This window comes from Phacochoerus africanus, chromosome 15, assembly GCF_016906955.1.
Source record: "Phacochoerus africanus isolate WHEZ1 chromosome 15, ROS_Pafr_v1, whole genome shotgun sequence".
NCBI lineage: Eukaryota > Metazoa > Chordata > Mammalia > Artiodactyla > Suidae > Phacochoerus > Phacochoerus africanus.
In genome coordinates, this window is record NC_062558.1 from 86,444,114 (window position 1) to 86,457,622 (window position 13,509).

General features: G+C 36.3%; 1 protein-coding gene across 10 annotated transcripts in view; it reads left to right on the plus strand.

The window, feature by feature from the left end:
* Window positions 1-13,509, plus strand: part of CCSER2 (coiled-coil serine rich protein 2) — a 135,356-nt gene that overhangs the window by 72,285 nt on the left and 49,562 nt on the right. For all 10 annotated transcript variants that reach the window (XR_007132125.1, XM_047759578.1, XM_047759580.1 and 7 more), the window contains one exon: window positions 6,544-6,739. Coding sequence is in view for 9 of the 10 variants with exons in the window: in XM_047759578.1 (XP_047615534.1) it covers window positions 6,544-6,739 (196 nt within the window). In the remaining variant the exon portion in view is untranslated. The remainder of the gene's footprint in view (window positions 1-6,543; window positions 6,740-13,509) is intronic.

Here is a 13,509-nt window from a genome sequence, read left to right on the forward strand (position 1 = left end):
GGACTAGTGATTTGTTGATCATCCACACTTGTTATTTTCATTGTGAAGAGAGAAATGTACAACATTCTTGGGGGTTGCTAATCTGACTGATTTAGCATAGAACTCCCCAGCAAGTGGACTGACACACAATGGTTTGTTATGACTAATTATAGGTTAACCAGTTTATTAATCCCCTCAGGCTCTTGGGTGGCTGTGCAAGATTGGGACTTGCTAGATTTCTCAGAGCCCATTATGGGGATGGGTGGTAGAGAGAGGAACCTCATCCAAGATAAGCCTTACTCCAGCAAACCATAAAACAATTATTTTCTTTCAGTTCCTTAATTTTTAAAAGATTTGGATATACTAACCCCAGGGCCTTTTAATATTATATGTATAAAAGTTCCTCATCTCTTTCTTTGACTTCTTGAGTGTTGCTGGTTCCCTTTCCTTCTGTCCTTCAATTCTCATCTTTATTATAAGATTATGTCTTATCTACAACTCAGAGGACTGGTGGTTCAGAACCACTGATCTACTTTATCTATATTTTTGTCAGTAGTGCTTTTTCTTTTCACCTGACCCAAGCTTTCACTCTTTTCTCCCCAGACCTTCCCTTTTCCACTAAGCCATGTCAGATTTTCTCACGTCTTAACAAACCCACATCCTGGATCTCTTCACCTACATTCTCCTGCTTGTAACTTTTTCCTAAACGTACTAATTCTTCAGTAGCATTCTTACATAAAAGATTCTTATTTTCCAGTGACTCCAGTGCTTTACTGTTTAGAGGTGAAGTCTTTTTCTTCACTTCTCATCGTCACTTCTAAATGAAATATTCTTAAGCCTCTTTCCTTTGACACTTAGGGCATTTGGCTGTACCAGCTCTTCCTTAATGGTCCCTGTCCCTATCTCAAAAATCTTACTCTTGGCTCCCTTTCCCTCTTCATTATAGGCTTTGTTACAACCCTGAGTGTAGCCTCCAGTGTTCATGCACATGATGCATTTAACCTTCTGCCTTCCTAGTTCCCTAGTATGTAAGATATGTCATCTGAGAGTAGAGATAGTTTTACTTTTTTCTTTCCAATCTGGATACTTTTCTTTTTTTCCTGCATAATTGCTATGGCTAGAACCTCCAGTACAATGTTGAATAGCAGGGATGAGAGCAGACATTTCTGTCTGGTTTCCAAGAGTAGGAACAACATTCACTGTTAAGTATGATATTAGTTGTGGATTTTCATAGATATCTTTATCAGGTTGAGGAAGTTCCCTCCTTTTCATATTTAATTGAGTGTGTTTTTTTTAAATCGTGAAATAAGTATTACATTTTGTCAAATGCTATTGCTATGTCTGTTCAGATAATCATTTTCCTTCCTTCCTTCCTCCTTCCTCCCTCCCTCCCTCCTTCCTCCTTTTCTTCCTTCCTTATGTGTTTTAGGGCCACATGTACAGCATGTGGAAGTTCCCAAGCTATAGGTTGAATCAGAGCTGCAGCTGCTGGCCTACCCCACAGTAACGTCAGTTCTGAGCCACATCTGTGACCTGCACCACAGCTCACAGCAGGGCGGTGTCCTTAACCCACTGAGTGAGGCCAGGGATTGAGCCCTCACCTTCATGGATACTAGTTGGATTTGTTTCTTCTGAGCCACAATGGGAACTCCTATCCTTTCATTCTCTTAATGTGGTATATGACATTGACTGATTGTCAGATGTGGAATCAACCTTGCATTTCTCAAATAAATCCCACTTGGTCATGGTGTTATATGTTACCTCGATTCAGTTTGCTGGTGTTTTGTTGAGGATTTTTCTGTATATAGTCATGATAAATATTGGTCAGTAGTTTTCTTGAGATGACTTTGTGGTTTTTATATTATCACATAGATTGAATTGGAAAGTGTTTCTCTCTGTTTTTGGAAGAATTTGTGAAGGTTCTTGTTAAGTCTTCATTGAATGTTTTGTAGAATTCACCATTGAAGTTATTTGGGCCTAGGTTTTTCTTTGTGGCAAGTTTTTTGATTACTAATTTAATCTCTTAGATGTTCTACAGATAGCGGTTAGGTTTTGTTAGTTTGTAGTGTTGTTCACGTGTTCTATTTCCTTCCTGATATTCTTTCTAGTTGCTCTGTCCATTAATGAGAAGACATTATTGAAGTTTTCAACTTCAGGAATTAACATTGTGGCTCAGTGGAAATGAAACTGACTAGTATCCATGAGGATGCAGGTTTGATCCCTGGCCTCACTCAGTGGGTTAATGATTCAGCATTGCCATGAGCTGTGGTGTAGGTCGCAGATGCAGCTTGGATCTGGCATTGCAGTGCCTGTGGCGTAAGCCAGTGACCATAGCTCTGATTTGATCCCCAGCCTGGGAACTTGCATATGCTGTGAGTACGCCTACCCCCCTCCCCCCCAAAAAAAGAAAAGAAAAAAATGGTGAAGTCTCCAAAGTCAGTATACCTTGTAACCAAGGTCTGATGACAACAAATTCTCTTGGTTTGCGTTTATCTGGGATTTAGTTACTCTTTAACATTAAAGGATAGTTTTGCTGGATATAGAATTTTTGGTTAACAGTCTTTTGGGCTTTCTTTTAAACATTTTTTGACCCCTAAGCTTTCTAATGAAAAATTAGCTGTTAATCATACTTCTATATGATAAATCACTTTTTTTTTTGCTGTGTTCAGGGTTCTTTATGTTTTCTTTAGCTTTTAACAGTTTAACTATGATGTTTGTTACTCATTTAGTTTATCATATTTTGGAGTTTGTTGAGCTGATGATTAGAAAATGATTTCCTTCAATGCTCTGAACCAGTAAATTTCCCAGCTTTTGCCAAAGGGGCTCTGTGTGTGTGTCCAGGGATGCCTTCAACAACCTGATAAGCAGTTTGCAGCACTGCCTTGGCCTTCATTTCCTGCTTGCTCAGAGTCTCAAGGTCAGCCAAAGGTGAGAGATTAAGACCTTCTCAGGTATTTCCTTGGCATGCACACAGCCCTGTACATGTACATGGCCTTCTTTATGCCCAGGAGTATGTTAATGCTTTTCAAAGCCTTTCTTCAACATCTCATTCCTCAATTTTGCCTCTTCTGTTTCTTGGTGATCTTCTTGCTTGCCCCACTGGTATTGATATCTCAGTCAGCTGAGATTTTAAACAATTGCCACTGAATTTTTTTAATTTTTTAATTTTTTTTTTTTAATAAATGTGCTAGAGATAAGACAGTTCCTACTGAGGGAACTCTGAATCAGGTCAAATAAAACAACTGCTGAGAATGGCCTTTTTCTAGGGAGGTGTCATTTAGGTCACATAGTATCAGTTCAGTACTTTTGGAGAGTTCTAAACCCAGTTTACTTCCTATCCCACATCCTAAAGATTGCTGAATTTCATAGCTACTGCAGTTGTAAAGTTCTTTTCGTTCATGCCACCACACGGCTAGGAAGATAGACAGAAGAATAAAATGCCACAGAGCTGGTTTTTCTCATGAGATTCAGTTTTGTTTTGTTTTGTTTTTTCCTCCAATAAGTGCTCCTCAGTTGTTACAAGTAATTGATTTTAGAGTTCTTAAAAAGTTGATTTTGACAAATTTACCAGTGCTTTCTGACCTTTTATAGAGGATTGGATTTTTAGAGGTCTTTTATTCTTCTTTTCTATAAGTAATTCTTTTCCTTCTGTCATGATTTTTTTAAATTAATAAACTTAAAAAAAAAAAAAAAAGGTCGGAGTTCCCGTCGTGGCGCAGTGGTTAACGAATCCGACTAGGAACCATGAGGTTGCGGGTTTGGTCCCTGCCCTTGCTCAGTGGGTTAAGGGTCCGGCGTTGCCGTGAGCTGTGGTGTGGGTCGCAGATGCGGCTCGGATCCCGTGTTGCTGTGGCTCTGGTGTAGGCCGGTGGCTACAGCTCCGATTCAACCCCTAGCCTGGGAACCTCCATATGCCACGGGAGCGGCCCAAGAAATGGCAAAAAGACAAAAAAAATAAATTAATTAATAAACTTAATTTTTTAGAGCAGTTTTAGGTTTGCAGAATGTTTGAGCAGAAAGTACAGAGAGTTCTTATACATTCCCTCACCTTATTTTATACATGGTTTCCCTGCTGTTAACATCTTACATTAGTGTAGAATATTTGCAATGTTAGTGTAGTATATTTACAATTAGTGAGTCAAATATAGATACATTATTATTAACTAAAATTCACAGTTTACATTAGGATTCATTTTAAATGCCTTGAACTATTAAGTTATGTGTACATTCTGTGGACTTTGACAAATGTATAATGATGTGTATATACCATTATTATATCATGCAGAATAATTTTGCTGCTTTTGAAATCCCACATTCTCCATCTGTTCATCCCTTTCTTCTACCTATCCCTACCCTCAACAACAGTCCTGGTAAACAATGATCTTTTTATGGTCCCCAAAACTTTACCTTTTACAGAATGTCATGTAGGTGGAAATAGCAGTATGTATTTAAGGTTCCTCCATGTCTTTCCATGGCTTTATATCACTAAAGAACAGTCATTTCTTTTTAATCACTAAATAATAGTCCATTATATGGATGAACTACAGTTGTTTATCCATTCACCTACTGAAGGATATCTTGATTGCTTCTAAACTTGGCAGTTATGAATGAAGCTGCTGTAAACATTTATGTGGATAAGTTTTCAACTCATTTTGGTAAATAGGTTGAAAGCATGATTTTTTTTTGTGTCTTTTTTTTTTTTTTTAGGACTGCATCTATGGCACATGGAGGTTCCCAGGCTAGGGGTGGAATTGGAGTTGCAGCTGCTGGTCTACACCACAGCCACAGCAGCACGGGATCTGAGCTGCATCTGTGACCCACACCACAGCTCATAGCAATGCTGGATCCTTAACCCACTGAGCAAGACCAGGGATCAAACCTGCATCCTTATGGATGCCGGTCTGATTGGTTTCCACTGAGCTGCTACGGGAACTCCAAAAGCATGATTGCCTGGGTCCTATGGTAAAGATATGTTTAGTTTGGTAAAGAAACTGCCAATTTATCTTGCAAAGTGGCTGTACATTTTATATTTCCTCCAGCAATGAGTGAGAGCTCCTGTTCATACACAAACTTGTCAGCCTTTAGTGTTGTGGATTTTAACTTTTGTAATAAGTGTGTAGTGACATCTCATTGTTTTAATTTGCAAGTCCCTGATGTATGATGTTGAGTATTTTTTCATATACTTATTTGCCATCTGTGTATTTTCTTAGTGAGATTTCTGATTAGATCTTTAGCTTGTTTTTAAGTTGGGTTATTTTCTTGTTGAATTTTAAGAGGTATTTATACCAGTTTTTTATCAGATAAGTATTTTACAAATATTTTCTCCAGTGTGGGTTTGGCTTCTCATTCTCCTAATGGTGTTTTTCATAGAGCAGACATTTTTAATTTTATAGAGTCCAACTTGTCAGTTTTTTCTTTCATGGATTGTACTCTTTGTGTTCTATCTAAAAATGTACTGCCAAAGTCACCTGAATTTTCTCCCTTGTTATTTTGTAGTTTTGCATTTTACATTAAGGTTTTTTTATCCATGTTGATTAATTTTTGTGAAAGGTGTGAAAGGTCATTTTTTGGAAATCAATGACTAATTGTTTCAGTACTATTTGTTGAAAAGACTATCCTCTCTCCTTTGAATTGCCATCATTGGAGTTTTCTTGTGGTGCAGTGGGTTAAGGATCTGGAGTTGCTGGGTTGCTGCTGTGGTGTGGGTTCAGTCCCCAGCATAGGAACTTCCATATGTTGATGCAGATGTGGCCAAAAAACAAAACAAAATGAAAAGATTGCCCAGGTTGAATTGTCATTGCTCCTTTACCAAATATCAGTTGACTATATATATGAGTGTATTTCTGGATTCTGGATTCTGTTCCACTGATCTTTCTGTCTCTACCACAGTCTTAATTACAGTCACTTGATATAGTAAATCTGGAAGTCAAATAGTGTCAGTATTCTGACTTTCTTTTTCAGTATTATATTAGTTATTCTGGGCCTTTTGCCTGTTTGTATAAACTTTAGAATCACTTTATTGATACCCACAAAATAACTTGCTGTCAAGCTGTGACTCAGATTAAAAGAATAACAGTCTATCTGTCTTAACTGTCTGCTGGGACTTTCAAGAAATAGGAGCCTAAGGGTGGGTCCAAACTGCGAATTAATAAGGGTAGCATAGTTAGTGGCTTAAAAAACATGAGGTTTAAGAGGTAATTAAAGTTAAAAGCCAAAGATCAGACAATGAGTGCAGGGAAAGAAAATAATTGTATTTTTTTCCTGATGAGGCCTTTTCCCAGAGGTTTTTGTTTCTACTCTAGTTCTTAAGGAATAAAATTTATTTATCCAATGTGTAAAAAACACAAAAGGGGGAATACAGATGATAATTGTATTCATGACAGCTAAAATTGATTGAACCTTGCAGTGGAAACAAATTTAGTATCTGAGGGGAGTAAAAGTTGAAGGTTTTGTGATAATGATAAATGATTTGTAATAATCGCTATAATAATTTCATAATCGTTATTTCTTTCTGAAATTATATTGTATATCTTTTCCCTCCAACTTCTTCCCTTGCCCTTCCAGAGGCTCTCCTTATAGAGAATCTCCTTTGGGTCATTTTGAAAGCTATGGAGGAACCCCCTTTTTCCAGGCTCAGAAGATGTTTGTAGATGTACCAGAAAATACAGTGATACTGGATGAGATGACCCTCCGGCACATGGTTCAGGATTGCACCGCTGTAAAAACTCAGTTACTCAAACTGAAACGGCTGCTACATCAGGTGAGTACGCAGTGAACATTTTCAGCTCTCATATTTTGAATTGCAAAATAGATCTACTTCTTTTTTCAAAGTAAAGTTGAGATTTTAATGTGTATTTAGATTTGTGGAGAGGAAATGATTGTAAATAGTTCATAGTAGAAACTTTTCTGAGAAGAAGAAAACATGGGATTTTACATGATAGTCTCCACAGTCCCCAGCCTAGCTGTGTGATCTTTGGTAAGCCAATCTCTGTTTCTGTTTCCTCATTTTTATAGTACCAACATTGTAAGATTATTGAGAGAATTAGAGTTAGTAGTTGTAAATTGAGTGATCTAATACCTGAAACATAGGTGTTCAGTCATCAGTGACTGCTACTATAATTTCAGCTAAGTTGGAAATAAGAAATAGCCGTTTACATGATCATAGTCATATAATTTCACTTTCATCTCAAACTTTCAAATTTAATCTTTCTGGATCCCCTCTGTCTCTCATTGAGAAAATCTAGACTCATGCAGTGATGTGGTTTGTTCATACACTGGGTGAGCTGATGGTAGAACCTGGCTTCTGAGTCAACTGTACTTTCTTTGTTGGAACATGTAGCACATATAGACAAGGGCCAATGCAAAACAGAAAGCTAAGGAATAAAATACTAATTTTAAATCATGAATGTCTTTTTTTTCATTTTTTAAAGCTTTATTGAATTATAGCTGATTTACAAGGTTGTGATAATTTCTGCTGTACAACAAAGTGATTCAGTTGCACATGTACACACATCCATTCTCTTTCAGATTATTTTCCCACATAGATTGTCACAGAATACTGAGTAGTGTTCTCTGTGCTTTACAGCAGGTCCCCATTGGCCAGTCATTTGATTTATCTCAGTGTGTGTATGCCAGTCCCAAACCTCCTGCTATCCTAAACATGAATATCTTTTATTTAGTTTTAAATCTATATTTGTCTTTTGTTGACTAGCCAAGTTTAACTTAAAATTATTGTTGAGAAAAAACAGTCTAGATTCTTTGGTCAACTTACTTTCTGAGTTACCTTCCTCAGGGTTGTATATTCTAGTTTCTTTTGAGTGGGAACCAAGTCTTAGAATTTCTGGTGGCTATTAAAACCAAGCTCAAGATATATGGTTAGTAAAGCCTAGTTTAAGTGGAATATGGCTCCTATGCTCATAACTACAATATCCTGTAAATATCCTGTTAGTCATGCAAATTATTCTATATTGCTTGATTGTAGATTCTCTGGACTATTCCATTGTTGTAGATATTTGACTACCTTTTGAAAAGACCCTTTTCTGTGCTAAGGCTGGGAGTAAGAAAGTGAAGGATCCTTTTTGGATTTGAGATTGTTGGACTCATCTCAAGGCAGAACCAGAGTCCATGACTGAAATACCCAAAGAGCTTACAACCTAGTTTAACTGTAACTAGGAGATAGATTCTGTTTATAGTATTTATCTGCTTGCTGGTCTGGGGAGATTTTGTGATAAGGAGATTCAGAGTCAAGCAAAAGAGGAGGTAGAAAATGTGGGAAATAGCTAATATATGTTAAATATCTACTTAGAGTTAGTCATTGTACTAACTATACCACATACCCTCTTTTGTGTTTGGGTTATTGCTCTGAAACATAAAACATGATTAAATACCATCTAATTAAGACAAGGCTACTTATAATGATGAGAGAAATAACATAATTCAGTATAAAATAGATCAATTGGTAACCAGTGTTAAGCACCATAAAAATAGAAAACTGTTGAGGTACTTTATGAAAAACTGTGAATATGTTAATGGATCTTTTCTGTCATTATTGGCTCTGAAATTTTACATGGTACATACACATACTGATCAAATTGACTTTCCCCTTTGTTTATGCAGTGGAAACAAAATTATGAGAGGAAAATTTCAGAATCGTTTTAGGACATCTTTAAAGTTTCCCAAAAGAGGTTAAAAGCTGAATTAGTCTAATATTTCATATAACTACCTCTTAATTTTTCCCTTTTAATATTACTGAATTAAAAAAAACTTTAGTGTTATAAGAAATGGTTCAAAAAAAATTCTCATAGTCCAGAGGCTTAGTGAAAAAACAGTAATTTTGCCCTCTCTCCATCTTAGTCAACCTTTTTGAATCTAAACAGGTTGTTATCCGTAGCTTCTTTAGAACTTTTTTGGGATTTGTTCTGGTTATATTCTGGAATTGGATTCATTATTTCCTGCATAATGTTAGCTTTTTTTTTTTTTTTTTTTTTTTTTTAGTTTACTCTCTTCATTTTAGCTGGGGAATATCCTTGATTACTTTAAGAGATGGTAAATGGATAGTACATTTTTTTGTAGTTACTTCATTATAGAAGATCTCTCTTAACTACTCTCACATTTTGATATTCATAATTTGGCAGGGATGGAATAGTTTGGCTGGGATAGAAGTGAGTTTTCCCTTAAAAATTTGAAGGCATTGCTTTTCTAGCATCCACTTTAGCTACTGAGGAAAGTCTACTACATTCTAATCCATTTTACATTGTATTTTTTCTATTTTTTTAATGATTTTTATTTTTTCCATCATAGCTGGTTTGCAGTGTTCTGTCAGTTTTCTACTGTACAGGAAGGTGACCCAGTCACAAATACACATATACATTTCTTTTCCTCACGTTATCATGCTCTATCGTAAATGACTGGATATAGTTCCCAGTGCTAGACAGCAGGATCTCATTGCTTATCCATTCCAAAGGCAATAGTTTGCATCTATTAACCCCAATTCCCAGTCCATTCCACCCCCTCCCCCTCCCCCTTGGCAACCACAAGTCTTTTCTCCATGTCCATGATTTTCTTTTCTGCGGAAAGATTCATTTGTGCCATATATTAGATTCCAGATATGTGATATCATATGGTGTTAGTCTTTGTCTTTCTGACTTTATTTACTTAGTATGAGAGTCTCTAGGTCCATCCATGTTGCTGCAAATGGCATTATGTCATTCTTTTTGTGGCTGAGTAGTATTCCATTGTGTATATATACCACATCTTCTTAATCCATTCATCTGCCGATGGACATTTAGGTTGTTTCCAAGTCTTGGCTATTGTGAATGGTGCTGCAGTGAACATACAGGTGCATGTGACTTTTTCAAGGAAAGTTTTGTCCAGATATATGCCCAAGAATGGGGTTGCTGGGTCATATGGTAGTTCTATATATAGGTTTCTAAGGTACTTCCATACTGTTTTCTATAGTGGTTATACCAATTTACATTCCCACCAACAGTGCAGGAGGGGTCCCTTTTCTCCACAACCCCCTCTAGCATTTGTTATTTGTGGACTTATTAATGATGGCCATTCTGAATGGTGTGAGGTGGTACCTCATAGTAGTTTTGATTTGCATTTCTCTGATAATTAGTGATGTTGAGCATTTTTTTAATGTGCTTGTTGGCTATCTGTGTATCTTCTTTGGAGAAATGTCTATTCAGGTCTTTTGCCCATTTTTCAATTGCATTGTTGGCTTTTTTGCTGTTGAGTTGTGTAAGTTGTTTGTGTATTTTAGAGATGAAGCCCTTGTCAGTTGCATCGTTTGAGACTATTTTCTCCCATTCTGTAAGTTGTCTTTTTGGTTTTTTTTTTTTATGGTTTCCTTTGCTGTGCAAAAGCTTGTCAGTTTGATGAGGTCCCACTGGTTTATTTTTGCTTTTATTTTTGTTGCTTTGGGAGACTGACCTAAGAAAACATTTGTAAGGTTAACGTCAGAGAATGTTTTGCCTATGTTCTCTTTTTAAGTCTTTAAGCCATTTCGAATGCATGGTGTGAGGGTGTGTTCCAATTTCATTTATTTACATGCTGCTGTCCAATTTTCATAGCACCACTTGCTGAAAAGACTTTTTTCCTTTTTATATTCTTGCCTCCTTTGTCGAAGATTAATTGACTGAAGGTGTCTGGGTTTCTTTCTGGGTTCTCTATTCTGTTCCATTGGTCTGTATGTCTGTTTTGGTACCAGTACCACACTGTCTTGATTACTGTGTCTTTGTAATAGTGTGTGAAGTCTGGGAAAGTTATACCTCCTGCTTGGTTTATGTTCCTCAGGATTGCTTTGGAAATTCTGGGTCTTCTGTGGTTCCATATAAATTTTTGGATCGTTTGTTCTAGTTCTGTGAAAAATGTAATGGGTAATTTGATAGGAATTGCATTGAATCTGTATATCGCTTTGGGTAGTATGGTCATTTTTGTAATATTAATTTTTCCCAACCAGGAACGTGAAATATCTTTCCATTTCTTTGAATCCTCTTTAATTTCCTTAATAAATGTTTTATAGTTCTCAGCATATAAGTCTTTCACCTCCTTGGTCAGGTTTATTCCCGGGTATTTGATTTTTTTGGGGTGCAGTTTTTAAAGGTATTGTATTTTTGTATTCCTTTTCTAATATTAAATAAGAATTTTTGATTCTGATTTAAAGACATAGTCACATACAGAAAATAAATTTTTTTTAGCGTTATCATATCTCTTTACTTTAATTTTTTACTTCCTGTTTCAACCACTCGAAGCATTATATGCATGTAGAGAAAGGTGCATTTCATAAATGTCTATCTCAGTCAGTTTTCATAAACTGAAAATACTCATGGAGCCAGCACTCAGCAAGAAAGAGAACTTCACCAGGACCTCAGATCAGAAGCCCCTTCCAGTCACTACCCACATTTCTAATAGTGACCCCTTGATTTCTGAAAATGTAAATGTTTTCCTGTATTTGAACTTTACCTAAAGAAAGGAGTATATTATATCCACTTTTTATATCTGACTGCTTTCGCTCACCATTCTATTTGTGAAGCATTCATTTTTTGCATTTGTTCTCATTGCTGTAAAGCATTACATGATGTGAATATACCACAATTTATTTTATTTGTTCTACAGTTGATAGACACTTAGTTTTCCAAATTTTGGTTATTACGAATAGAGCTGCTACAATATTATGACATATGTCTTTTGATGAATATATATGTGTGTATTTTTGTTAGGTATATGAGTGGAGTCAGCTTTAGTAGATACGTAAAAAACAGTTTTCCAAAGTAGTCACGCTCATCCATTTTCTTCCCTCTTATTTCATTATTTTCCCTGTTGGTTTTTATCATATTATTACAGTCAGCATCTGTTTTGACCTTGGAGTAAGAAATGAAAAATCTAAAGTGGAATAATGAGAAGAACATGATGTTACCTCTTTCTGACATTTTTATTTGGGATTGCAAAATATTTGATCCTGGCGATTCATACCCTGCCTACCTGTTTGGGTGATAAAAATAAAGAAGTATACAATAGTGTTTTATGAACTGTCAAGCATGATATACAAATGTTTTGTTATTTCCTTTTGCCTCCAGTGTTGAGAATAAACCAATAATTTGCCCCTCACATAGTTCTCTTGTCTGTCTCTCTCTCTGAGTATCCCTCTCTGTGTGTGAGGGGAGAGGGTTGTTGGGTGCAGGGTATTGGATGGAATATTTACAGCAGCAGCATCCTGGGTGAGTGCACTAAAAGTGAGTGCACTAAGAATGATTACCACCTGAGCACAGAGAACCACAGAACAGTCATGTATTCATGTTTCTCTATCCTCAGACTTTTCCCATCAATCCAGGAGAAGAAAAGTTTATGAAATATACATAAAAGAGCATACACAACATAATGCTTTAATGAATAATGTGAAGCAAGTTTGTACTCACCATCAGAAATGAGACATTAAGAAGCTATGTGATCCTCCTGATTGCAGTGTCTTCCCTTTCCAGAATCTACCATTTCCCTTGTTTTTTCTTTTATTTTTTTAACCATCTTTGTGTCCTTATGAACACTAGTTTTGTCTCTTTTAGTACTTTATATGAATGGAACTATACTGTATTTCTCTGTGAATTGCTTTTTACATTCAGCATTTTCTTTAAGGTCCTTTCATACTTATGTTTAGTTCTACCTCATTCATTTTCATTTTTGTACCATTCTGTGAATAATTTCTTTGTACATTTTACTCTTGATATCCATTTTGTTTCTACGTAGATTTTTTCTTTTTACTATGACAAATAATATTGATATGAAGTTTTCCTGATACATACGTGTGAAATTTTTTCTGAAGTAATAACTAAGTAGGAGTGGAATTTCTTAATCATGGAGCATGGAAACATCCTACTCTAGAAATACCAAACTATTTTCCAAAATTGTTCAATCTGTTTCACTCCCTTCAAGTAGTTAGATGCTTTTTTTTTTTCGCCATTGTTCTATGTCTGTGCAACACTTGGTATTATCCAACTGGTCAGTTTTTGTCATGTAATGGAATCTAAGTGATATTTAATTGTGGCTTTATTGCACATTTCAAAATCAGGAGATCAACACTGACACCATACCACCATTTAATCCTCAGAGCCTGTTCAGGTTTTGCCGTTTGTTTTGGTGGTATCCTTTATAGTAGACAGATTCAGTTTAGAATCACACACCATTTTTACTTGTCATGTTTCTGTAGATTTCTTCAGACTGCAGCACTTCCTCAGTTTTCTCTCAACTTTGATGACCTTAATGTATTTACTCTTTTGGGAATTCCTGACTAGCATCCATGAGGATGTGGGTTCCATCCCTGATCTTTCTCAGTGGTTAAGGATCTGGCATTGCCATGAGCTGTGTAGGTCGCAAACATGGCTTGGATCTAGTGTGACTGTGGCTGTGGTGTAGGTTGGCAGTGGCAGCTCCAATTCTTCCCCAGCCTGGGAACTTCCATATGCCACAGATGCGGCCACAAAAAGCAAATACATATATACATTTCAAACTCTTTTGACCAGTTCTCCTGACTGT